The following is a 26,240-nucleotide window of genomic DNA, read 5'->3' on the forward strand; positions in this document are numbered from 1 at the left end:
TAAATTCATTTCTCTTAGCCACTACTTTTCTAATTTAGAGATAATAATTTAAAGTATTTAAATAAGAACTGCGGCCTAATGTGATGATGATTATGATAAAGACAATGAATAATTTTAATTCACAGGAATGTCGAGCCGTCTGTGCGTGGCATTATAAACCTATTCAGTATGATCGAGTGCGCGACCGACTGCAATCCGTGGCATTTAAAATACTATGGAAACTATTGCGGCCTAGGTGGTTCCGGTACACCTATTAATGATATTGACAGGTGACTTCCCTTTTCCAAAGTTTTACAGTCTAGCAATAAAATTGGGCCAATTTGTATGATTTCTATTCAAAACGATATGGAAATTTTTATACTTAGGTACTTATAAACTGACTACCTAATTTTTAATGATTTTGAGTGTAGGTACATAAGTATCTGCTACACCCATAATACATTGTATGTAAATTTCCGTTCAATTAGCGGTATTCAGATTATACAATAGCAAATTGATATGAGTGGATCAACCCTCGCAACATTCTAGAATCCACTTTTTCTATTTTAGGATCTTTCTCTTACATGGGTCTAAATAGAATAGGTAGAGGTAGGTATTATTAGGGGAGGGCGGTAAACGACAACTTTGCTCCCTTTAATAACTGCTAACAACTATTATTTTACAGTTGTTGCGAACAACACGACGCGTGTTACGACGACAACAAATACTTGTACGGCTGCTCGAGCAGCATGTATGTGTCACCGTACGAATGGAGCTGCAACGACGGGTACCCGTCTTGCCACGACGGGTACGACAAGTGCGGGCTGTGGACTTGCGTGTGCGACAAGGCAATGATGGAGTGCTTGAATGACGCCGGATGCCCTTAGTTTCCAACGGCATGGGGTACAGGTACAATAAATAGGTACCTAATAAAGAGTTTTCAAGTGTTGTTTCGTTTCTGGATAATCCTATGTCAGGACAATATCCAAAAAATATGTTTAACCATAGAGAAATATAATAAGACAAGAGTGCTCGCTCCATACATCAGTTAGAGTAGTTAGACTATTAATTTCAGTGTCTACATCTAGCATCGAGTAGCGGAACTATCAGTACTGCTACTTGACAATAGATGTAGCACCGACCGGAAAGTCTTATCTCAACAGCATAAGACAAGTAGCTGTACTGATAGTTCCGCTACTCGATGCTAGATGCTAAGTCTTTTTGGTACTAAAACTGATGTATGGAGTGAACAATCTATGTATTTTTTTCTCTATGGTTTAACTTAGTTTTGGAGAAATAGAGATGTCTAAAAAGAGTCATGCCCAAGAGTTTGACAGCTGGAGTAGAAGGCGCTGTACGGCGCCATATGTTTTGTGGTCAACTGCGTTGACGTTTGATTTTGACTGAATTGACGACAAACTGAGCAAAACACATTCTTTACGGCGAAGATCACGAATACACCGTTCATGTATATTAAAGAAAAACACTGTCTATAATAGGTAGGTGGGCGTTTTCATTTTAACTTGTACCTACTTTATAGCGCGATTTAAGTCGTGTTTCAGTGACGTTTAACCGTTACATTCCTGAGAAAATGTATGGGATTTGACATTGTCCGTCAGTTTTGTGACGATTACTAACCGGCCGTTAATGATAGTAATGAATGATACACAGTTAAGACGAAACAGGAGCTGAGATTTAAATATTTTACCTAGGTAAATATACCCGTCTCGCTAACGGAAGCGGCTCCTAAAACTAGTGCGATAAGGACAAGGCGAAAAATCTTGCGTAAAAATCTCAAAAATCGAGGTTTCTTACTCGACTGTTTCCTCCTCCAAAACTTAACCAATCGTAACCAAATTTGGAAATCTAAATGATTATGAAATTATAATATCTGTGTCGGACCGTGTTGCTTTTTTGGCTAATTGATATCAGTTTTGAATACCACGCATAATCAATTAGGCCATTTTGGCCATTTTTGAAGGGCTCTAGCGCCTTAAATAACAAAAATATCAAAAAAAGCAAAACGGTCCGACACAGATATTGACAATATTCATTTGTGTTGAAAAAATCATTGCTCTAGCTTCAAAACTCACGGAGGAAACAGTCGACGTACTCGACTGTATGGAGAAATGACCACTCCAGTTGCCTCTTAAGTGAAAATGCCCAGGTGTCTGCTCGCAAGCGTATTTCATCAATAGTCTTATCTCTGCCCCGGCCCCGGCGCTTCATGCAGCGAGTATGAGAGATACAGCGAGCGACTGAAAACCTCCGTGACTTCCATGATAGGGCTTTAAAAGCCGCATTTAGCATATATGTTCATTTAACTGGTAAAGCACGCATTTATGTCGTAGTCGTACCTACAAACACGAGGTGTGTCTTATATCTATTCTCGGTATCATCCTAGGTGAAATCTAACTGGCGTGACCATGAGTGTGTCTACGCAGAGATCTAGAGCACTGCAAAATGTCTGTGAATATTTGAAGTTATTTAACATGGATATATTTTAATACTAATTAATTCACCTGTGGTACTCTGGAGTGTGGCAGACGGCCTTCTGTCTTGGCCCTGAACGAGGCATACAGTTACAACCGGTGTTATTTTTGGTGCTCTGAATTTTCACATTAAATTGGTCAGATTTGTTGTTCCAAACTTCATCTATGCGGACTTTTGTAGCTATCTCGATCTTTGGCGAGAGAATACCCTAAAAATGTTTTAAATGTAGGTATTAATTGCTTGTACAGTTCAGCCAAATATTACTAGTCAAGTTGGTTCAGTAGAATCCTTACGTAAGCCTGTGGCCTGATAACTATAGATTATTAATTCTCTTGAGAAAAATTAAATACTAAGTTTCTCCCCATACAAAAAGCTTCACTCCGTCACATTTTGGGGACAAAAAACAAGACAGCGGAAAGAATTTTGACCCCCCAACTCCGCTCTGTCGTGATCTAGCTCTTAATTTTTTTAATCAAACATATCATTTTTAATCAAAAAGTATGCCTTTTTATATGAATGAAGTACTCACAGGATAATTCTTGGACCTCCTCATGAGTAAGTCCACGCCTTCACTGCAACACATCTTTGGCGGGAACAGAACATCACTAAGGGAGCCGAGGTACTGGGCGAGGATGATACATTCACCAGACTCACAGTTCTGGGACCATTGCACTAGCTCACAGTATAAGGTTTCATCTTCTGCAATTTAAAATATATAGTTTGTCAAAGGACTGTCTCATTTCAAAAATATACAGAAAAAATCATACTATGTCTTACGCTAGTGTACTAGCACCCAAAAGAAAAGGATGAGTATAGTTTTCCTGGTTCTTACTGACTGACAAATTGGTTAGGCCAACTATATATCTATTTATTTCCTTGAATACAATATTAACCTATAGCACAGGGTTTCCCAACCAGTCAGGCGCGCCCCACTTGCCTGGGGAGCGTAGTTATTTCCAAGGGAGGCGCAGCAGCTGCTCCATATTTACCCCCTTAATTCATAAAACATTACAGGCCTCATAGGGTAAAAGGTTGGGAGCCCCAGCTCTAGCAACACACGGCACAGAATAAATAATAGTACTAAGTACAGAAGACTCACTCTCTAACAAAACGAGTCTGTTACGATCAGCACAGATATGGCCGCTGGGTGGCGACAGCGCCACGCGCGGCTTATTGCTTTCCCCAAAAGTGGGGCCAAACGAATGTACTTTTAGCTACCTGTAGCAAAGCGATGAAATCGCGGAGTAAGACACGCCTGCACACGGTCTTAAGAGTCCGCAGCAAGCTTGGTTCTCCATTTAAACATCGTTACACTCTCATTTTAAAATGACTGGCTAGATTGCTCTGAAACTTTGTACTTACTTAATAGGATAAGGTATATCTATGCCTGTAATTAGTTTATGTAGCTTCAGATACCATAGTTAAAAAATACAGCTAATTTAAGTTTTTCATACAAAACTTGTTTTTGCTCTTTTTGCTCTTTTTCGTTTGTTTTATTAGCTAGAACTATAAAAACTAATTACAGACATAGATATACCTCATGTCATTGTACATGCAAAGTTTCATTACAATCAAACTCAGTTTGTATGGGAAGGTGAAATTCGGCCGAGCTTGCTGTGGACTCTAATACAAGAACAAATTATCTCCAATTAAATTTAAATAAGTTAAAAATATTGCCAAATTGTAAACTGAGTAACTTACTCAATAAACAACATATGTTACTCAATGCACAGGTTTCTTGGAAACTCTTCCGGAAGTACAATCTGTCCTTGAAATCAAGGGGGAAGGTGGGTGGTAGAGTACAGGTTTCATAGCTTGTGCCCAGAGCGGACACGATGAGCGACACACAGCCATCTTGACACAGCCACACGCCTGGACAGGTAACCTGGGAAAAGTGGGAGGTGAACTTAATTTTTTAAATTAAATTCAAGTACAATGTTAGGCACCTACCAGTTACGCATCTAGTTTATGCGGGGCGAACAGGCGACTAAAATTTGTTTCACTGCCACTTCTGATATAAGCTGATATTTAGAAAAAAGGAGAAAACAGCAAACTTTGTCAGAAAATTAAAACGACAATGCAAAACTTACTCTTTGCACAACAATTTCAACTGTGAGTTCGATAGTTTTGGGCATTTTGCATAATTTTTTTTAACTTTCCATACCGAAATCAAATAACTGTTCTAAAAATTAACTAAACCATGATTCTGAGGTAGATTCCATCCATTAAACTTTCAATTTGTTCTCAATAGTACTGTCATTATTGAGTTCTTGACATTGACATCAAGAATGTGTTACTATGGTAACGATCCGTACACAAAGTCGATTCGTTTAAAAATTCTTCATTGGACACCTGACATAAGGCCACGTCTCCACTTCTATTTATAGAAGCCGATTTTGCCGATTTCGCAAATGACGGGGATATTTCTCTTTCCTCTTTTACTTTAACTGCACGTAACCTACTTAACTACGACCTTAGTGCGTCGCACCCATAAGTGAGAGCGAAAAAGAGATATCTCTTTCTCGCTCTCACTTATGGGTGCGACATGTGGGTGCGACGCACCAAAGTCGTGGTGCGGTGCGATAGTGTGTTACTACTTAAAGGTGAACTACAAAAATGTGTACTAAGCTTTATTTTATGGGCGCGAAATTGCGCCATTTTTCTTCAAATGTCAAAAGAAAATAAATAATAATATTATAATACAATTCAATCCATCCCGAATATCCTGATCATAATTTCGTACTTTTTAGTTTATTTATTTTCTATAATTAATTTAATTTTTAAGGAAGGAAATGTCTTAAATCTTACGAATACTTGAATAGAACCTTACTTCAGGTAAGTTCGTTTAATAACGCTGTAATTATTTCACAAGAATCACAATTTACTGATGCTGCAATGCAAGGCAATAAGTGTCTCAAGGTTTTCATCTCAATAAGCCATAATGTAAGTGATGATGGTATCAAATAACAATACATGTTGTTAGAGACTTGTATACAAAAGGTTTTGTTTTATATATATGTAGTCTGTGGTTTTACTAACTATAAAATTATAATTACTTGCAGCACAGGTGTAGGTTTTGGACGTGTTACATTGCATGTTGAGATCCTTTTAAATTATGGCAGCAACAGCTACATTAGTACCGTCTGTTATTCACTGGTTCCGTTTGGATTTACGTGTACACGACAACCTTGCCCTTCGGAATGCAATAAACGAGGTAAGATAACTGAAGGATACTTGATTACAATGATAGTTTCGCTCATCAACTTAAATTCACGGTTAAGCCCACTGGGAACCGTGCCTTCTCTAAGCTCAACTGAAAAAAATCCAATCTGGCTCCAAATATCCCCCAATGCTGTCTAATAAGTAATTTATACTTAGTGGCTTGTAATAATTGAGGTTCTGTTTAAATTTGTATGTACTGTGTTAAAAGTACTTCCATTTCAAAAATTAGTTAATTAGCCATTTTTTTATTTCAGGCAGAAAACCGAAAGTACTACCTTAGACCAATCTACGTCATAGATCCTGACATCAAACACAAGGTTGGAGTAAACAGGCTGCGTTTCCTGGTACAAAGTTTACAAGATCTGGATGCCAATTTAAAAAAACTCAATACTCGCTTGTACATCATAAAAGGGAAAGCAGAAGAGAAACTACCAGAGCTGTTTGACAAATGGCAAGTGAAAAATTTAACTTTGCAACTTGACATTGATCCTGAACTTGTGAGGCAAGATGAGATAATTGAGGAAATTGCTGAGAAAAAAGGTATATTTGTTATTAAGAGAATTCAACACACAGTTTATGATTGCAATAGAGTGTTAAAGAAAAACAATGGAAGTGTTCCCATGACATACCAGAAGTTTCTCTCTTTAGCATCGGAGCAACCTGTTAAAGCATGTATAGAAATAAATAAACAGATATCTGATAGTTCCTGTCCATCTGATCATGATTCTCAGGAGTATGATGTCTCAAATTTAAGTGACTTGGGTATTGATGATTCTACACTTTTTCCTTGTAAATATGTTGGTGGTGAAACCGAAGGTTTGAATAGACTTGACATGTACATGGCTAGAAAAGAGTGGGTGTGTAAGTTTGAGAAGCCTAATTCATTTCCAAACAGTCTTGAACCAAGCACTACAGTATTAAGTCCCTATATTAGCCATGGCTGTGTGTCTGCAAAGTTGTTCTACCATAAATTGAAGGAAGTTGAAAATGGCAGGAGGCACACAGAGCCACCAGTATCTTTAATGGGCCAACTCATGTGGAGAGAATTTTACTACACCGCTGGAACAGGCACTGAAAACTTTGACAAAATGGTTGGTAACCCTGTATGCATTCAAATTCCCTGGGGTAAGAATGAGGCCCATCTCAAAGCATGGGCTGAAGGTCGGACTGGATTTCCATTTGTTGATGCCATAATGCGCCAGTTGAAGCAAGAGGGCTGGATACATCATTTAGCCCGACACATGGTAGCTTGTTTCTTAACCAGAGGAGACTTGTGGATATCTTGGGAGGAAGGAGCTAAAGTATTTGAGGATTATTTACTGGATTATGACTGGTCTCTCAATGCTGGTAATTGGATGTGGCTGTCAGCCTCTGCTTTCTTCTATAAATACTTCAGAGTTTATAGCCCTGTGGCTTTTGGCAAAAAAACTGATAAGGAAGGTGAATACATCAAGAAGTATGTCCCAGAATTAGCAAAATACCCTGAAGCATTTATTTATGAACCTTGGAAGGCACCAAAAGAAGTACAACGCAGAGCTGGTTGTGTTGTTGGTGAAGGCTATCCTAAAAGAATTGTTGAACATGACAAGATTCACAAAGACAATATGGCAAAAATGAATGCTGCTTATAAAGCAAATAAAGAGAAAAAAGAAAAGAAATCTTTAAAGAGGAAAAGAACTGATGATTAATATTTAATATATGGTATTTATTATATAATTAAAAATCAGTACAAATTATTTTTATAAGAATATGTGTTAGCTGTTAATTTTCAACTCAAGATGAGTTTTATTCAATAGGTATACTAAGTTGTTTTGTATGTTTACTATTTAATATGAATTATCCAGTAAACGGAAATGAAACTGTTTTATTTCCATTCACTGATATTATCTGTATTGTATGATATTCCTACATCTACATATTATTAAAATCATTTTTCTGCTCCCGTACTTTTAGTGCACACGCCTTTAAAACCCTACCTTATAGTTGTCAAGACAAGTCTTTAGTCTATTCCGCAAAAAAGCATTTGTGCATAGTGTGCAGTATCTTTTTGACACTTTTTCGATACTTCGTGTAATGAACACTTGAAAAATATTGAATGAAATACAGTGTTGCCGACCTTATTTTAAATGTGATTCTGACAAATATAGCTGGTCAACCAAATCTTGTCAGTAAAAAAAGGCGCGAAATTCAAATTTTCTATGGGACGATATCCCTTCGCGCCTACATTTTTCAAATTTGCCGCCTTTTTCTACTGTCAAGATCTGGTTGACCAAGTATAAGTGAACCATAGACATTTTTTTAAATTTCTTTCATTCATTCATTCTTTTTACTTCCCTACCCTCCATTCTTTGCTACTTAAAAATGAAAAATATTTGTTTTTATAATTTTATTTCAAAGTAAGTGCTTCTAAGCCACAGCTATTAAGCTCGTCGAGCTAATCGATTTTAAACACAACCAACATGGTCATAGAAGGTAGGATCCTACTGAAAGATATACTCGGTCAACCAGATCTTGACAGTAGAAAAAGGCGGCAAATTTGAAAAATGTAGGCGCGAAGAGATATCGTCCCATAGAAAATTTGAATTTCGCGCCTTTTTTTACTGACAAGATTTGGTTGACCAGCTATACATAAGACTATCCCGTTCGCTCATTTCCCCCACCCATCATGCCTTATCCAGTTAAAATACTGGAGATTCATGAACAAGGTATAAATAAGGTTTATATTTATGTAACCGAATAACAGCCGAACGCGAATGTATAGCTGGTCAACCAAATCTTGTCAGTAAAAAAGCGCGCGTCTCGAGCCCCCTGCATACTCGTGCGCGAATCGCGGCGCGAAGCAGCGAACGCGAGTGTGGAGTCGATTTTCGCAGCAGCGAAATCGACTCCACACTCGCATTCGCGACTTCGCCCGCGATTCATACACAAAGTCTGGAGGGGGCTTCGCGCGAGCTCATCGCGAGCCCCTTTGACTCGTGCCCGAAAAACCGCTCCAGACGCGAGCCAGGCGTGCGCGAGCCGAGCCGCGACTCGCGAGACGATCCACGAGCGCACCGCTTTCACTCGCGTCTCGGCTCGTGGCTCGCAGGCTCGCACGAGAATGTAAACGGCTAAAGAATAAAACCGTAAGTACTTGTCATTGTCAAATTAATGTCAGTGTCAAAGTTCGATGTGCCGAAATTTTATGTTTTCGGTCATTTTCGGTATAATTATCCGTTTTATATCCACAAATATTATAGAAAATGTGATCGTATACCGATTAGTGTTCGAAATAACCATTCCAAATAAAATAATGCCGCCTAAACGAGGCCGTGACGTCTGAAAGTCTATTATGCCGTGACACGAATTGTTATGGTAGGTAGCGTTCTAGGTTTTTGTTTATTTTATATCATTATTATGTGCACAAACTCCTCTGCGAGCCTCTAAATGTGTAATTGTGTATAAAAGTTGCAAAAAGTGTAGTCACACTTTCTTCGCTATGATGGCGTAATATAATAAGCTAATATATTTTTACCGGTGAAACGCCCATTGCTATTATGCTTTTTACTAGCAAATTTAATGCAGAGTTAGCATTTTTGTCATACTAATTTAGGTTTATATAACCTAATATTCAACAAGAACGCTCTCCAGGACAAGGAGTTTAGCGTAATAGAATAAAAATAAGCATAATAGAATTAACTAATTATAAAACAAACAAAAAAATTGTATACCTATTAGGCACTTAACATTTAATAGCAATGTAATTTCTAATAAATATATTTTAGTTGTAATATTTTCATTAATCTTTATGAACAGTAATGGCATTATAAATGTGGTCTTATCAGTTCTACATACATGACTGCTATATGCAGAAATGCCAACGAAATCAATTTTTTTATCAATGCAGAAAGCGACCAAAGCCACTGAGTTAGGGTGTAAGTCACTTTGACAAAAATAAAAAGTTGGTCGTTTTCTGCATAACTACGGTCATATGTGCTGTGGTACATAATAGCGGGTTTTTAATAAACCAGTCAACTGTAACAACCATGAAATAAGGCACTTAAATAAAGTTTCGCTCATTGAACTATGAACTACTGTATGATTTATATGGGTTTGATATTTTCATGAAACTTTTAGGTTAAGCATTTAAATTATCAAGCAATGATACAGTAAAAACTACGGTAACAGTGTTCCATTATATATATTTCTTTAAACTACCTGTGCCATATACACAATTTCTAATTGGGTTAATATTTAATATGCCTGAAGCAATATCAGTTCCAACTATTGGCACTTTAACTTTAAAAGGTTGGCATATTAAATTTAACCTTTTAAGAAAAAAAACTGGTCATTGTTAACTTTTACTGAAATACATTTAATGGACAATTCAAACAAGTAGGTAGTTGAAGGAAAATCATTAGTGTCTTTGCTTTCATTAAGATGAGGTAGAAATGTCTGATTTCACATTAAGGTAGTAGCAATCACATATAAATACAACTTTTACTAAGGTTAACAACAAATTAGAGTGCATTCACTGGACTGTCAGTCACACCAGTCCAACCAGTATTTTCACTTAAGCTTCAACTTTGTGTACAGCTGGTGATATCAGTTTAACTTTCTATTGGATCTTTGTTTATGCCTAGAATATTTATGAGCTAAAACTGTTCATTGCTTGATATTCAGTAACTTGTATGATATGTATAAAACTATCAGTAATGCATATATCAGTAAACATCAACCCACAACTTTGTCTGCATATAATTAGTATTTCCATTTCCAAGGAGTCAGATTCCCCAAATTTCCTTTAAAGATTCAGTGGTTTAAGCATGAAGATGTAATATATGTCGCAGACCGTTTGTTATGACGGCTGCGTCTGATGGAATGTCAAGCAATGTCAAATATTCAGATTATCTATGCTTGAGTGTGTTTGACTGCGATACAGTGTCGTTAGTTTTAATGACTCGAACAGCTGTCAAGGTTGTATAATTGTATCTGGCTGATTAGAAGACAGTTTGAAAAGGAGCAGGGATTTTGAAGAGGAACCGTCAATATATAAAAGGAACGGAAAATGTATCGCAGTCAACTACACTGCATTCCAGTTATATTAATTTAATTAAAGAGGTTTGTTATTATTATCAGTGTTTATTACTAATTCACATCATTGCCGATAACCCGGCAACATCAGAAGTGAGCAACCCAGACCGTTCGGAAAAAGAACCCAGCCCCGTGGTCGGCAAGCTTTTACCAAGAAGAGACAATCGTGATTGTTTACCCCTAGAGCCAGCAAAGGAGCACAGTGACAACGAGGACGGTGGGCAAAAGTGGCGTCTTATGTTAGAACAACAAAATCAAAACTTCCTAACATTGTTAGAAGCAATTAAACCTCAGCCACAGCCACCGACAACCAGGAAGGTCCAGCTACCAGAATTTGACCCAGATAAGCATGATTTGAATGCAAAAGCCTGGATAACAACCGCTGACATGTGTATCACCGAAAGTGACTTAAAAGGTTCGTCATTAATGAATTTGCTAAGCCGCGCATTAAAAGGTCAGGCATCGGCATGGTTATCAGAAATCTCATTCCCCGGGATGACATGGAACGAATTTAAGAATATTTTCGTCACAAGATATGATTGCCCAGAGACGACAGCGGCTACACTTATAAACCTAAACAGCAGCACGCCAAAAGAAGGTGAGTGTCTAGCAGCCTACTCCTCCAGAATAATCACGTCCCTTATGTCACGAATGAAAGACGTAACACAAGAGCAGATTGTTATTTCAATCGTTTTAGCACACATTTCGCGTTTAGATTCCCGTGTGCCACGACTGGCTTATACAACAGAAATTCAAACTAGAAATAAGTTACAGCAAGAGCTACGTGCATTGTCCTACTTAAAACGAAAATTACCCGACACGAAAACCGAAACAGACTCCGGAAATAAACGATTTAAGACCAATAACCCTATCAGATGCTTCAACTGTGGAATGACAGGACACAAAGCACATATGTGTCATCATGAAAACAGAAGAAGTTCGAAGATAGATGGAAAACGCCAACCCACAAATTCAGCGTCATCGAAAACATTCACCAAGGACGACAATAGTAACATCACATGCTACAAATGTAAGGCTCGAGGCCACTACGCGAATAGATGCCCAACAACAGGCAGTCATGCTCGTCCCGGTAGTGGCGGTACTAACAGCAACAGCAGGAGCAGTTCAGGTGCAGCGCCCGAACAACGTCGCGTAAACGTATGCATGATCAATGCACCTACAGGAAAGCTCAGCCACTCTGGTAAGATATTCGACTTTTTTTACGATTCTGGAGCCGAATGTTCGTTAATTAGACATAGCGCCTCTTCTAGATTTAATGGTGAGCGTACTTGTGCTGTTGTTACCATGACAGGCATTGGACAAACATCTGTTAATAGTTATTTAAGAATTTCAACCAGTATTCTTATTGATAATATTAACTTGAATATAATTTTATATGAACTACCTGACAGTTATCTACAGCATGATATTATTATAGGACGCGAAATTTTAAACAACAATATTGCCATAACTATGACATCTGCTAGTTTATTACTCACAGAAGTCAATAACAGGAAAACAGCAGTTTTGATGTCTAACGTAGAGTCGACAGTAGAATCGCAAGAAAAACCGATGACAGAATCTACAGTCGAGCCCGTTGTAGAGGCGAACATCGAACTAGCTGTACAATTAATTGAACCGCCAGTAAAACAAAACTTAACAATAGAGCTAGATTTCAACAAAATTGACACTGATGTTCCTTCCGAATATAGGTCTCAACTAGTTAGTATTTTGAATAACTTTCGTGACAGCTTTACCATTGGGACACCTCCTCACCCTGCCGTTACAGAACCAATGCAAATTCGTCTCAAGGACCCAAATAAAACAGTTTGCCGACGTCCTTATCGCTTAAGCCCGGACGAAAGACAAATCGTACGTAATAAAGTCAATGAATTGCTCGCATCCAATGTCATACGCCCAAGTTCGTCACCATATGCAAGCCCTATACTTCTTGTGAAAAAGAAGGATGGGTCAGATCGTATGTGCGTCGATTATCGAGAACTAAATGACAACACTGTTCCTGACAGATTCCCATTACCACTAATATCTGACCAGATAAATAGACTTCAAGGCGCTCGTTACTTCACAACCCTTGATATGGCCAGTGGGTTTCATCAGATACCGGTTCATACGGATTCAATCGAAAGAACTGCTTTCGTAACACCAGATGGGCAGTACGAATACCTGACTATGCCCTTTGGTCTCCGGAACGGGCCCTCGGTTTTTCAACGCGCTGTCAATAAAGCATTAGGAGATTTCGCTGACAAATTCGTTGTAGTCTACATGGATGACATAATGATTGTGGCTTCCGACATTAAGCAAGGCTTGCAACGGCTTCGCATGGTTTTAGACGTTTTAACGAAATCAGGATTTTCATTTAACTTGAAAAAATGTTCGTTTCTTAAACAAAGAGTGGAGTATCTTGGTTATGAAGTTACGTGTGGCGAAATCAGACCAAACCCAAAAAAGATAGCGGCATTAGTTGATATCCCGCCACCAACAACAGTCACCCAGCTTCGACAATTTATCGGTTTGGCCTCGTACTTCCGCCAATTTATCCCTAAGTTTTCCCAAGTGATGGCTCCCTTATATGCACTTACAAACGTCTCTAAAGGTAAAATTTCATGGGAGTCTTCACATGAAAAAATAAGACAAACTGTAATTTCGATTTTAACGAGTAACCCAGTTTTGTCAATCTTCGACCCAAATTATGCTATAGAATTACATACTGACGCTAGTTCCATTGGTTATGGTGGGATTTTAATTCAAAAAAAGGATGGGAAACGTTATGTAATTGCCTACTTTAGTAAGCGCACCACACCTGCAGAATCAAAGTATCACTCTTATGAATTGGAGACGCTCGCAGTAGTAAACGCTATAAGACATTTTAGGCATTATTTGTATGGGCGAAAATTTACAGTCATGACGGACTGTAATGCACTTCAGTCAACACGTAAAAAGTTGGACCTTACCCCTAGAGTACACAGATGGTGGGCATTTTTGCAATCGTTTGACTTTGACATTATACATGTTGAAGGAAAGCGGATGCAACATGCCGACTTTTTCTCTAGGAATCCCATTTCAGATGGAGAGGATAATTGTGAGAATAAAAAAAACATAATAATCAGTAGTAAAGACCAAAGAATTATTAACATTACTAATCTTGAATCCAATTGGTTGCTAGCTGAACAACATCGAGACGAGGAAATTTCACAACTAATTTCTAAAATTAAAAACGGGGACCTTGACACCGAAATTGCCAAAACGTACGAACTCCGGTCCGGTATATTACATAGGAAAATTCAGCGTTTTAACAAAAGTCGGTGTCTTCCCATATTGCCCAGAGCCATATTGTACGCCCCATAAATCTAGACAGTAAAGATATAGATGATGCAGAGGTGGGAACAAGTTCGCAACAATCATTCTAAAATAGAACCTTTGTGCTTTAAGTTGATAAAGTGATAATTGTGATAAATAGTTAAGCGCTCACAAATGACATCAATCAGTGTATGAATTTGCACTGGTGGTTAGCCAGTGTTGCAGATTGCGGGTTACGCAATGAGTTGTGGTTTTTCATTGGTGGTTTAGCCAATGATGCAGATTGCGGGTTACGCAATGAGTTGTGGTTTTTCATTGGTGGTTTAGCCAATGATGCAGATTGCGGGTTACGCAATGAGTTGTGGTTTTTCATTGGTGGTTTAGCCAATGATGCAGATTGCGGGTTACGCAATGAGTTATGGTTTTTCATTGGTGGTATAGCCAATGATGCAGATTGCGGGTTACGCAATGAGTTGTGGTTTTTCATTGGTGGTTTAGCCAATGATGCAGATTGCGGGTTATGCAATGAGTTGTGGTTTTTCATTGGTGGTTTAGCCAATGATGCAGATTGCGGAGTACGCAATGAGTTGTGGTTTTTCATTGGTGGTTTAGCCAATGATGCAGATTGCGGGTTACGCAATGAGTTGTGGTTTTTCATTGGTGGTTTAGCCAATGATGCAGATTGCGGGTTACGCAATGAGTTGTGGTTTTTCATTGGTGGTTTAGCCAATGATGCAGATTGCGGGTTACGCAATGAGGACTGTGTGTCAGTTGCTGAGCATGATGTCATTTTTGGCGGTTAGCTATCTTGGTATTGAGAAGTGCAGAATAATACTACACAATAATATTTACTATTTTGCGATTTACGCGTATGATTTTGCAAATAGGTATTATAGGCAAATAGAGGATTATTGCGAGCTTGTTTTGTTTTGATAACATTATACCTGATTGATCCAACAGAACTTAATTGTATAATTTACGTATTGAACGCGCATGGCTTGTTGTTGCTATGAGTACAGGTTATTTAAATTTACAACCTACTTGTTACAGTTGCTGAGTTTACTGATTTTCACTAATAACTTCTAACTATGGAATTATTATTAGACACGCAGTGCGTGAGTCACAACCCGCTTGTAACACTTGCTGAGTCTACTGATTTTCACTTATCACTTATAGCTGTGGTCAGGATAGCCGAGTGAACTGTTATTCTCGTGGAGTTTTCACTTACAGGTACGCCTTCCCACGAGGGCGTGTGAAATGTCAGAATGGCCGTGTCGCAGACCGTTTGTTATGACGGCTGCGTCTGATGGAATGTCAAGCAATGTCAAATATTCAGATTATCTATGCTTGAGTGTGTTTGACTGCGATACAGTGTCGTTAGTTTTAATGACTCGAACAGCTGTCAAGGTTGTATAATTGTATCTGGCTGATTAGAAGACAGTTTGAAAAGGAGCAGGGATTTTGAAGAGGAACCGTCAATATATAAAAGGAACGGAAAATGTATCGCAGTCAACTACACTGCATTCCAGTTATATTAATTTAATTAAAGAGGTTTGTTATTATTATCAGTGTTTATTACTAATTCACATCATGGCCGATAACCCGGCAACATATAAAATAAAAAGAATAAAAAAGCCTTTTATTTCTGGTTTTCATAACATGGATTTTAAAGTATTAGTAACTTAACCTATGCTTAAATCTAAATTTCACCAGAACCCTCTTTGGAGGTATAGGCCTCTTCCAGATTTTTCCATTTTGTGCGGTCTTGGGCTTCCCATATCCAGTTGACCCCCGCTACTTTAATAATGTCGTCAGCCCAGCCGTCTTATTTTTCTCTTGCCGTCTGGGCCTTTCCAGGCTGTCGCTTGTAAGGTCCACCTCTCGTCCTGGAGTCTGGCAACGTGGCCAGCCCATCTCCATTTTTGTTTCTGGGCCTGGCTTAGTGCATCTATAATCTTTGTTTTTCCTCTGATTATGGAATGCCTGGTCTTCTCAATTCTTCTTATTTTCAGCATACTCCTTTCCATACCCCTTTGGCATGAAACTATCATCCTTTTTGTCTTTGATGAGAACTTCCACGTTTGACATGCGTAGGTTAAGGTTGGGAGTAAGCACATGTCCATAATTTTCTTTTTGAGCTGAACAGATAGGTTGCTCTTTAAGGTTTCTTTTAAGCTCCAAAACCTGTTCCAGGTGTTTTTGATTTTTCTCTCTATCTCTTGGTCATTTGATTTGGAATCGAAGCTTATTTGTTTCCCTAGGTAGACATAATGATCAACGTACTCTATCTGTTCAGACTCAATATATATAGGTTTTTAATGCTATTTGACATTATTTTGGTTTTGGTAAAGTTGATTTCTAGCCCTACCTTTTTGCTCTCCACGTTTAGGGTGTTACACATGTGTTCTAGATTTGAGCTGCTGTTTGCGAATATGGCTAGGTCGTCGGCAAAACGGAGATGAGACAGGTTTTTTCCTCTGATGTTTATTCCGTGGGACCTCCAATCCAGCCCATTGAAGATTAATTCCAGTACTGCTATAAACAGTCTTGGGGAAAGCGGATCTCCCTGCCTTACCCCCCTTCTAATAGGAAATGCTGGACCAATGTTATCCAATTTGATTCTGCTGGTTCTTTTCTTATAAATGTTTTTTAGTATTTTTAGGTAAGTGTTATGTACCTGTTGATCTTGAAGTGCTTTCCAGATTGCGAGGTGAAGTATAGTGTCAAAAGCCTTCTTGTAGTCGATATAAGCAATGTACAGTGGTATGTTATATTCCTGGTGCTTTTCAATGATTTGCTCAGTCGCATGTATGTGGTCGACTGTTGAGAATCCCCGTCTGAAGCACAGAATAACTAATAGTACTGTCTGAAGCCGACCTGCTTGTTGGTATCTGCCTAAAGTGATGGCTAATCTTTTTTCTATTAACAGACAGAAAGTGACTTTCGCATTTATAACGACCGAGCGACCGCGAACCGTCTCCATTTCAGCTTGGGTAAAATTGCTTTTGTATGTCCAGCTGTTCTCCTCAATAGATCGCGTTTTTCTACTGATTCTCGTAAAATGTTGAGTAAGTTCGACAATTATACCTATGTTTTTTTTTGTTGATTCAGTTTTTGGATTGTTTAAAGGCTTGTGCACATCGGATGCGTGTGCGTTGATGCGCACGTGGACATGCGCGGTGTAATATACAGAACCTTATAAGTGAGGGCTCACGGCTTGCGTGACATGTGCGTGCACGGCTCTAATTTCAGCGCATGCGCCACGTGCATACGTGTACACTCTACGCACACGCAGCCGTTGTGCTAGATGCCATAAAATTTAAACGCAGCGCTTCGCGCTTGCGAGGTCTACAGCTCCGATATTTTTCCGGAATAACCTACTAGTGACTAGTCCCTACTGAGACTGAATAAAAATCTTTTAGAAATGGAAACCTGATTTGAGCTGATTACACCATTATAAATCAGTTGCAATAAACTGAATGTGAACCATGATTAACCTGTTCATTGTTTTTCTATGTAGGTTATACTCACTGCGTTTTAGAATACACGTTACTAGAGATGCCCCGAATAGTGGTTTTGGCCGAATACCGAATATTCGGCCCCTCTCTCGGCCGAATACCGAATATTCGGTGACCGAATATTCGGCATGACATGCGAACATTTTGAGTCACAATTATTATGAAAACTGATCGCCAACAAAGCTCAACGTTAGATGACGTTAGCTAAGATATATTTTTGTTTAACAAAATTAATGAATAGAGTCAAACAAATCAGACTCATGATAAAAATAAAATGTTTTTTAATCAACAAATGCTCAAAAAATGGTCTTCGTATTTAACAACTTTCCAAGAACTCATTCTAAAAATATCTACATAGTTTTTGGTTATTTTTATTGTGCAATTTTTCTTTTTAAGTAGGTTCAACAGATATTCGGTATTCGGCCGAATAGTAGACAGCATTCGGCCGAATACCGAATATTCGGCAAAGTGGCCGAATAGGCCGAATACCGAATAGTTGCCGAATATTCGTGGCATCTCTACACATTACCATGTAACATGTTTACATACCTAATTGTTTGGTCTCTGGTTTTTAAACGCCTCTATACCAGGAGGGTCTACCGCGAAAAACGAAAATCGAAAATTTCGTTATATGCCTTTCTATCGCTCTTGCATATTCGAAACAAATTACCGTACTATGGAACTCCTATACTAACTACTATCACACGTGTGATACTGATAGTAGGGCGCTCCATGGGTTAACTTAAATTTTCGTTTTTCACGGTAGGACCTCAGACTGCATTTTAATTTTAATTACGGCGCTTTTTTTTGTTTTGCCGTAATGTTTTTATACCGTCGTTAATCGTTTGTATGTATCGTATCAAACGATTCAAACATGTACCTATAGGTCAACTAGCTAGTTGATTAAAGACCGGTAAGGTGAAGACCGCCTTTGGTTTGAGCCTCTTCCCCGAAGACGCGAAAAAGATCTTAATGTAATGAGACACGTGGTAAGGCCGCTGTAGAAGCAAAATCTAAAAAAGATACATACATACTTACTCATAGATAGGTACCACACTTCGTTACGGATTTCGTTGTGATCGATGTCTCTTTATTTTTAGATGGAAACTCTTGACTGTTTTGACTTTTGAGTAATATTCCCTTATCGCACGATACTGTCGCATGCATTGGTGCCGATTGGTGAAATAGCGGTACAATTGTCCAATTGCTATATACCGAACTCTAATCTATACGCTAATGGGATAACTCCTTCCTGTTTGCCATTGGTCAGTGCTGATATAGGGTTATTGAGATCTGTGACTACTTATACTTCACAAGAGGTCAAAGGGTGTTTCTTTTCTATTTTCAAATCAAAAGTAAAAACTTAGGATAGCAGGTGAATACGACGATGGGAGTTTGCATTCGATCTGAGGCTAGCCTTAACCCTCCATAAAGTATGCTGAAGCAACGTTGCTTTCTAAATATAGGTGTCTTAAATTAAAATTCTGCGTTACTTAGTACAACTTTCTGCTACCTATACATGTAATCTATAAGCAAACTGCCCGCATAGGTCCTATTCATTTCCCATTTATTTTTCAGATAAGCCATGATCGGCGACCATCAACACACTGATCAGAAAACGACGTCGGCAATGGAAAGGGTTGATTAAATAATCGTATATGGTAAGTTATTTTCGAAATATTTTGGTCCTTCGAACCGGATACAATGAACTGAAATTCGTAATGTGTCTAATGCAATTTTGTAGCTTGCTATATCTGCCATAATCTTACAAGACGAAGAGTGCAAAATATATACGCTTTTACGGCGCCAGTCTATTAAATAAGTTCATTTCATATAGTTTTTATGTGCTTTGTCATGTATCATGCAAAATATGATTGTGTAATTTCGATAGACATTGCTTATAAGCGTGATACGATAAATTATTGCGCTATTTTATGAACGTTTTTATTAAAATTGTAAGTTATCATTCAGCAATGCCATTTGACCCCGTTTTTATAATGGCTTTTATACACAGTATACGAAAAGCAGCATCAATTGATAAAGATGATATATTATCAGACGCTATCGACATGCCCTTGACACCCATTTGTATGGAGCAATGATCTCGAGGTATTTATTCTCGGGGTGATTGTACGTTATATAACTAATAAATGGTTATTAGGTAATTTATGTATAACGTTCGCGAATGTATATATGGCGTTTTGGCAAATCTTGGCCATTGGCAATCGGCGTGATGAATGTGTACGAGTAGGCCATACGAATATGTTTTACGTCGGATCAACCTAAAATTGTAAAAAAAATCGCTGTGTCTCATTGAAAATTTCGAAGTAATATTTGGATTTCTGACATATTCACAGCAAGAAGTACAACCGGCGCCCTATTCATAAGAATTCACTTTTCTATAGGTTTTTGATGACATGATTAACGTAATCTGGTATCGCATAATTGTGCATTCACATAAGAAAGAATTATATAATTAAAGTAATAATCAAAACTTATCGCAATATTGATTATCTTAATAAGGGGATATATTTGAGGGAATGGAGCAGAAACGCACCTCTTTTACTTAAATTGCACACATGTACTATGAACTACCTATACCTAAATATGCGTAAGGTTAGGTTAGGTTGCTACTGGCATGCATGGAATAAAAATAGAGTGACTGCTATAGTTATTGGTCACTATATAGTAATTGGTCACTCGTAACAATACGGCTTCAATTGGCTTGTATCTTTCTGATATGTTAGGGGTAGCCAATTACTATGTAGCGGCCAATAACTATTGCAGTCACCCTGCGCACGCCACACAACACAACCTTATTCGAAACTATGCGTGCAAGAACTTACCTTAGTTTTTCAGATCCCTTCACCAGATGAAACGGGTTACTAAAACTAGCTGATAAACTAAACCAGGTCTATCTTATTCATTCGTTTTCAAAAAAACTAATTAGATCAACAGATAAAATATTATTGAATAATCTATCAACAATCCCTTGTTTTGCAAGCAAAAGCAAAATAAGTTGATGTCATTGTAAACTTTTACTACAATAATGAATAGTAGTCACTTTTGAACAAGTTTAAATAATTCCAAATATAAATACCTATAGCTAGACGATAAATGAATTTGTTACAGACAGGATAGTACACAGCGTCACTCTTACAACAACTGGAACATAGAAACCCCCACAGGAATAAGTAGGCTTTATTGGGATTAGTCCAGTTTGGTATTATTTATTGGTTTGGTTTTCCTCCACCGAAGAGCAACTGATGGCTAACATCATATACGTACAATGAATGTTTTTGGAAACTCATTAGTATGAGCCGGCCGAGCTGGGGTCTGGGTTAAAACCTACGATCTCCGGTTTGGAAACCGCACTGCTTATCGTTACAAGTTTACAACCCTTCATTTATGTGATATTCATTATATAAGCAAGCAGCTAGGCTTTTGAACGCATGCGTCAACGGAATGTAGACAATATGACAATGCGCTTACCGTTGCGTTTATCGCGTAAAACAAAGTAATATAATTAGATTATCTGATGTAAAATGGGTGTGGCGTTAATCGCAATGCGTTTCCCGCTGCGTTTATCGCATAAAACAACGTGCGCGCTTAAGAGTTTATTACTAGCCACCGAAAGTTAACCGACACTTATTTATATACTCTAGTCTTCTAGGTAGGTACCCATACGTGTGTCATTTTACATAGTCTTCTATAATTCACTACAATAACTAATTAACATGTTTTATTGATACAGTTTTACAGTTACAAAGGAGCAGTTAAACATACTCATAATGCAAATGACGCACGGTGCACTTTCTTTCAGTTGCGCACGCGCCGATGACGTCATCGTGACGAATGCGCCGAAGCCAATATTATGTGCTTTTCAATAACCACAGATGTACTAGACTAAGTCTAATAGTCTGGGCGACTTTACGTCATCAACTCGCCACACATTCGCTCCCTTATATTAATTTTGTACGATAGCACGGCCATTTAATTTTTGTCTACATAATTTTCCTGTTCAATTCAGTTCTGGGGGTAAAAATCGGCTATTGAAGCAAATAATTGTGTACGATGCAATTGAGTTGTGTGGCTTGCGGCATAATATTTTAAACACATAACATGTAATTAACGAAAGAAAAATGACATGAGTAAAACAAACATACACGAGAACGATGAAACGGTCATCTCTCTCAGAAGTGATGCGAGTTCTGCCAGTTCCGGGTCTTCTGGATAACGTCTGATCTACGCGGAATCTCTGGAAGACACGTTGAACCGATGACTTCGATAGGTTGAGTTGTCGAGCCACTGCACGTTGACTAAGCCCTCCCTGCAATAGGGCAACTGCTTGGCCGGCTTCAGTCGAGGTAGTATCCGTTTTTCTCCAGTTTTTCCAGGTTCAGGCGATGAGAGTAGTGTTCAGGAAGACGTACCAATCACGAATGATGCATAAACAATGATAATGACTGTTTTTATACCTAATGATAAGTGGTCAATTAGTGCATGCGCTAATGAGGCAGTTGGAGGGGGGTGATTTCCAGGCCCATATTTTGCACAATATCCATCCCCACTCCTGAATATTGATGTCATTTGATAGGGCAGAAAATTATCTACCACGTGGTATTTAAATTATCATGATCGAGGTTACAGTTTTTACACAAATTGAAAAAATGTTGAAAATGCTGGGGTGGTCCGATTTCTTTGCACCCGAGTGTACATAGCTTGCAGACCGGCACCTCGCGAATCTCGGATTCGAAAATCTCTGTCATTTCAGTGTTGCAAGTTGCATTGAGTGATAGAGACCGGTTGTACAATCGTTTCCAATTTTAAAGATCCCTCTCTGATCCCTCTTAGTTTGTGTTCTGTATATGAATAGGATAGACGAACCGGTCAATTCCATTCGAAGAAAACACGTTTGTGCGACATTGTAAAATGTTATCATAACATAGCTACCGCTACTCGTATTACATTGTTGTTCGTCAAACCATTTCGGGTTAAAGTTTGCTGGTAAGGTGAGCGATGTGTTTGAATTGAACTGCTAGAACCAAAGTTCTGCAATATCACGGTTGTTAAATAGTTTTGGTTTAAGGTTTGAATTATTGTACCTATTCTAGAATACTGAATTGAAGAACGTTCATGATGTTAAGTCGAAAATGAGTTTTAAAATACAAAACGCTGTTCATGTGATTGATACTTAGTCATTGAAAGGCTGAGTACCTATTACTAGTAGTCACCATCCGTCCGATAAAAAAATGTAGATTCTATCTTTTTTCTAGAAATGCTTTTTGTGGAGGATAGTAGCTTCGTCGAAATGTACATGAATATGTACCTACTCTGTATGTATGTAATATGTGTCGGTAATCACTAACATACTGTTTTACTATTTTAAACTAGGTATAGTTAAGTGTACTCAATTACTATTCAACTTCCCCCTTCCGTTTCACCGTAACTGCATATTTTACTTGTATAGTATTTAGGAGCTTTAAAGAAGCTACATTTCGAAATGTTCAATATTCAAAAAAATCTGGAATTTTCAAGTACATACGTACCTATAATTGTTTGTAAGTCAAACCAAAAAATTAGGTGCGATGACGAACGAAACGAGGACGAGCGTGGTAGGTTTATCTTTGACCAAAACACATAAACTATGAATATTATTGACTTAATGTACACATACATGTACCCATAATGCATTGCCACAAGAAATAAGAAATACCACTAGCTACTGCTCGTTTAAAAATAAACTTAAAAATAAACTAGTGGCTGAGGCCTACTACTCGTTGGACGCTTATTTTCGAGTGCCAGACTAAGCAATATAAATATGTATGTGACATTAAATTGATTTTTATAACTTATGGCAACTTTACTGGTTAGTTAACCAAACTACTTTCAAATAATGCATATTGTGATATATTTTAAGTATCTTATTAAGACTTGACATGTAAAAATATTTTTATAAATAAATGATCGTATCGTATCGTATCGTATCGTAATTGAATGAATTTTAGCCATACTAAACAATTTGCTGACTATTTCACAACGCATGAAATCTGGAAAAACTGGCGTATCATTCAATTTATTCAGAATTAGCCTATAATAACCCTCGAAGATGTGACGTCATGTTTTTATCTAGAGTGAATAGGCACGAAATATGCCAAGTCATTATGCCATAATGACATCATTGTCTCACTTGTCCCGTTACAATTATTATAAGCAGTAGTCACTTAACCTGTTTTAACAAATGTCACCGCAAAGGGAAAGTAATTCAATACAATTATCCAATTTAACGCTGTTGAAGAATGAGTAAATTGGTGAGGTTGTTGCGTCAGTATTATAAAGTATTTTTTCTACTCCAGCACTTAAATGTGTCAATTAAATGACTGACAGTGATATCTAAAGCAATGTCATTTGAATGCTTTGTCTATAGGCTCATAAGATGACTGCTAGCAGTCATCTTATGAGTATAATACAACTGCTTTATTTTTTTTAAAGATACAAGTTCCGATCATCTTGATTGAAAGAGGTATGTTTTCATTTACAATAATAACTCTTTTTTTTTTAAATAATAACTCTTTTTTTTTTAAATAATAACTCAATTTTTTTTAAATAATAACTTTTTTTAATAATAACTCTTTTTTTTAATAATAACTTTTTTTTTTTTTTTTTTTTTTTTTTTTTTTTTTTTTTTTTTTTGCTGCAGCTGTCATAGAAAAAGTAATGTATGCAACAGCTCATAATTGGTTCTTAAAATTCTCGGGTCTTTTTTTACAAAACTCGACTACGTCTCGTTTTGTAACTTCGACCCTTGAATTTTAAGAACCCTTATTATATCACTGTTGCATAAACTACTATTTTCTACTCCCGTACTTTTATTTGTCAGTTAAAGGGTCGTGCACACACCTTTAAACCCCTATGTTATAGTTGTCAAGACAAGTCTTTAGTCTATTCCCCAAAAAAGTATTTGTGCATACACGCAGTATCTTTTTGGTACTTTTACGATACTTCGTGTAATCACCACTTAAAAAATATTGTATGAAATACATTGTTGCCAACCTAATTTACAAAATATTCATTAGGTTCTATAGTAGAAACAATAAAATTGCTTCAGAAGTCAGAAACGCGCATGTGACACCCGTAATATAGCAAGATCCATAGACTACGAACACCGCTTAGCGTTGCTTGTTAGTCTCCATAGGCTACTGTGGCCAAAATCGAGAAAAAAACTATCCAAAATTGTAATTTAACTAAGAGCAAGTACCAGGGCCTCATCAGTTACACGAACGTGTCGCTGACCAACCGGCCGTGGGGCGCGGGGCGCGGTGGCCGGGTCGCGTATCTTAGCTGTATACTTTTGGTTTGTTTACCTACATATACCTTGTCCTATATGATTCCACTTGTTTAGTAAAGTATTATTGATGTTGAATGAAAAATATTTCTTACATTTACATTTTTTTTTTTCAAAGTAAGTGCTTGGTCGTAGAAAAAGTATTGTATGCAACGTTGTTTAACTGAGTCAAAAAATACTCGTGGCGTCTTTATTAACAATTTTCGGCTTCGCCTCAAATTGTTACTCACGCCACTCGCCTTTTTTGACCCATCTTAAACAACGGTTGCATAAAATACTATTACTAACGATTTAAAAAAAATTGCCGCTAAAACTTAGTCTTAAGTTACTTTAATAAATGTTTTGTTTTCTGTGTCACGTGAATTTCGTTATTAGGGCGCTATTGATACCAATGAGGAACAGTTACCATTACAATAATACTACCCAAAATTTTTTGGTTTTTCTGAACACTACTAAGCCCACGAAGATGTTTTCACTGGCCTCTGTTTCTGCTGATCTTACTTTTTGCAGTTCCAAAAACAATAGAAATGTGAACTTTACCAAATGCATTCTGTTACAGATTCTGATATTTTATCAAATCGTTACGTTGCAACTTATTGATCAAATCCAACATAATGAATCGTTACGGAAAAGATAAGAGCATTTAACTGAATGACATATTACCTACATGTTACTCGTTGTTGAATTTGTTGATTGTCTAATCAAATCAGACCGCTTGATACAGATTTACCAGTAAACTGTGTTGTCGGATTAGTCAATAACAGTCTTTCTGCCGATGTTGTAAGGGTCCAATGTATTTGCCTACGATAAGTTGGTAGACCAGCGCACGTTACCTGAAATCAAACAGATATACACCGTTGTGGCTGACTGTTATCATTCGACGGAGCGACGTAGCCGTAAATACACGCGGCGCGAATAAAAACATTCGTTCGTTTTTTAAATCGCTTCGTTCAGTTGCATATTTAATCAAGTTGGATTGAGTTGTGTTAGTGAATTTTTTAAATTAAGTGAGTATGTTCAAGTTTATTTCCTGTTTTTTTACAGTGCGCGAAGAAATTAATAATTTCATTGTGTTCAAATTGAAAATAAGCATTTTGCAAACAAGATGTAGTTACAATAAGTTCTATAACTGATCAATGTGATCTTTAAAATAATATACATCAAACGCATGATTTACGAGTAGGGTGCTTTTATGATTCCGTGCCAATAAGCAAAAGACTTAGGTACATCTTCACTAATCACTACTATTTAGGTAAATTAATATAATTCAAGAACTTAGTTAATTCATTACT

General features: G+C 37.6%; 4 protein-coding genes across 6 annotated transcripts in view; 3 read left to right on the top strand and 1 right to left on the bottom strand.

Annotated features, from left to right (window-relative positions):
- The first annotated feature begins 67 nt into the window (after positions 1-67).
- Positions 68-879, top strand: LOC134650548 (acidic phospholipase A2 2-like). Its single transcript, XM_063505501.1, has 2 exons — positions 68-269; positions 665-879. The coding sequence occupies exons 1-2, from the start codon at positions 169-171 to the stop codon at positions 864-866; spliced, it is 303 nt and encodes a 100-aa protein (XP_063361571.1). The 5' UTR covers positions 68-168; the 3' UTR covers positions 867-879.
- Positions 880-2,497: 1,618 nt separating this feature from the next.
- LOC134650435 (spermatogenesis associated 6-like protein) lies at positions 2,498-4,725 on the bottom strand. Its single transcript, XM_063505390.1, has 4 exons — positions 4,563-4,725; positions 4,174-4,357; positions 3,002-3,171; positions 2,498-2,680 (listed from the first exon to the last, which is right to left on the bottom strand). Exons 1-4 carry the CDS (start codon positions 4,605-4,607, stop codon positions 2,498-2,500), a joined length of 582 nt encoding a protein of 193 aa, XP_063361460.1. The 5' UTR covers positions 4,608-4,725.
- Positions 4,726-5,527: 802 nt separating this feature from the next.
- LOC134650048 (cryptochrome-1) lies at positions 5,528-7,410 on the top strand. Its single transcript, XM_063504872.1, has 2 exons — positions 5,528-5,686; positions 5,949-7,410. Exons 1-2 carry the CDS (start codon positions 5,588-5,590, stop codon positions 7,380-7,382), a joined length of 1,533 nt encoding a protein of 510 aa, XP_063360942.1. The 5' UTR covers positions 5,528-5,587; the 3' UTR covers positions 7,383-7,410.
- An 18,396-nt stretch (positions 7,411-25,806) lies between these two features.
- The window catches only part of LOC134650224 (cystinosin homolog), a 34,062-nt gene continuing 33,628 nt past the window's right edge, over positions 25,807-26,240 (top strand). The window contains exon 1 of one of the 3 annotated variants that reach the window (XM_063505167.1): positions 25,807-25,955. The gene's annotated coding sequence lies outside the window, so the exon portion shown is untranslated. Of the gene's footprint in view, positions 25,960-26,240 lie in introns of all 3 variants that reach the window. The other 2 variants (XM_063505169.1, XM_063505168.1) reach the window with 2 other exon arrangements.

This window comes from Cydia amplana, chromosome 8, assembly GCF_948474715.1.
Source record: "Cydia amplana chromosome 8, ilCydAmpl1.1, whole genome shotgun sequence".
In the NCBI taxonomy this organism is placed as follows: Eukaryota; Metazoa; Arthropoda; class Insecta; order Lepidoptera; family Tortricidae; genus Cydia; species Cydia amplana.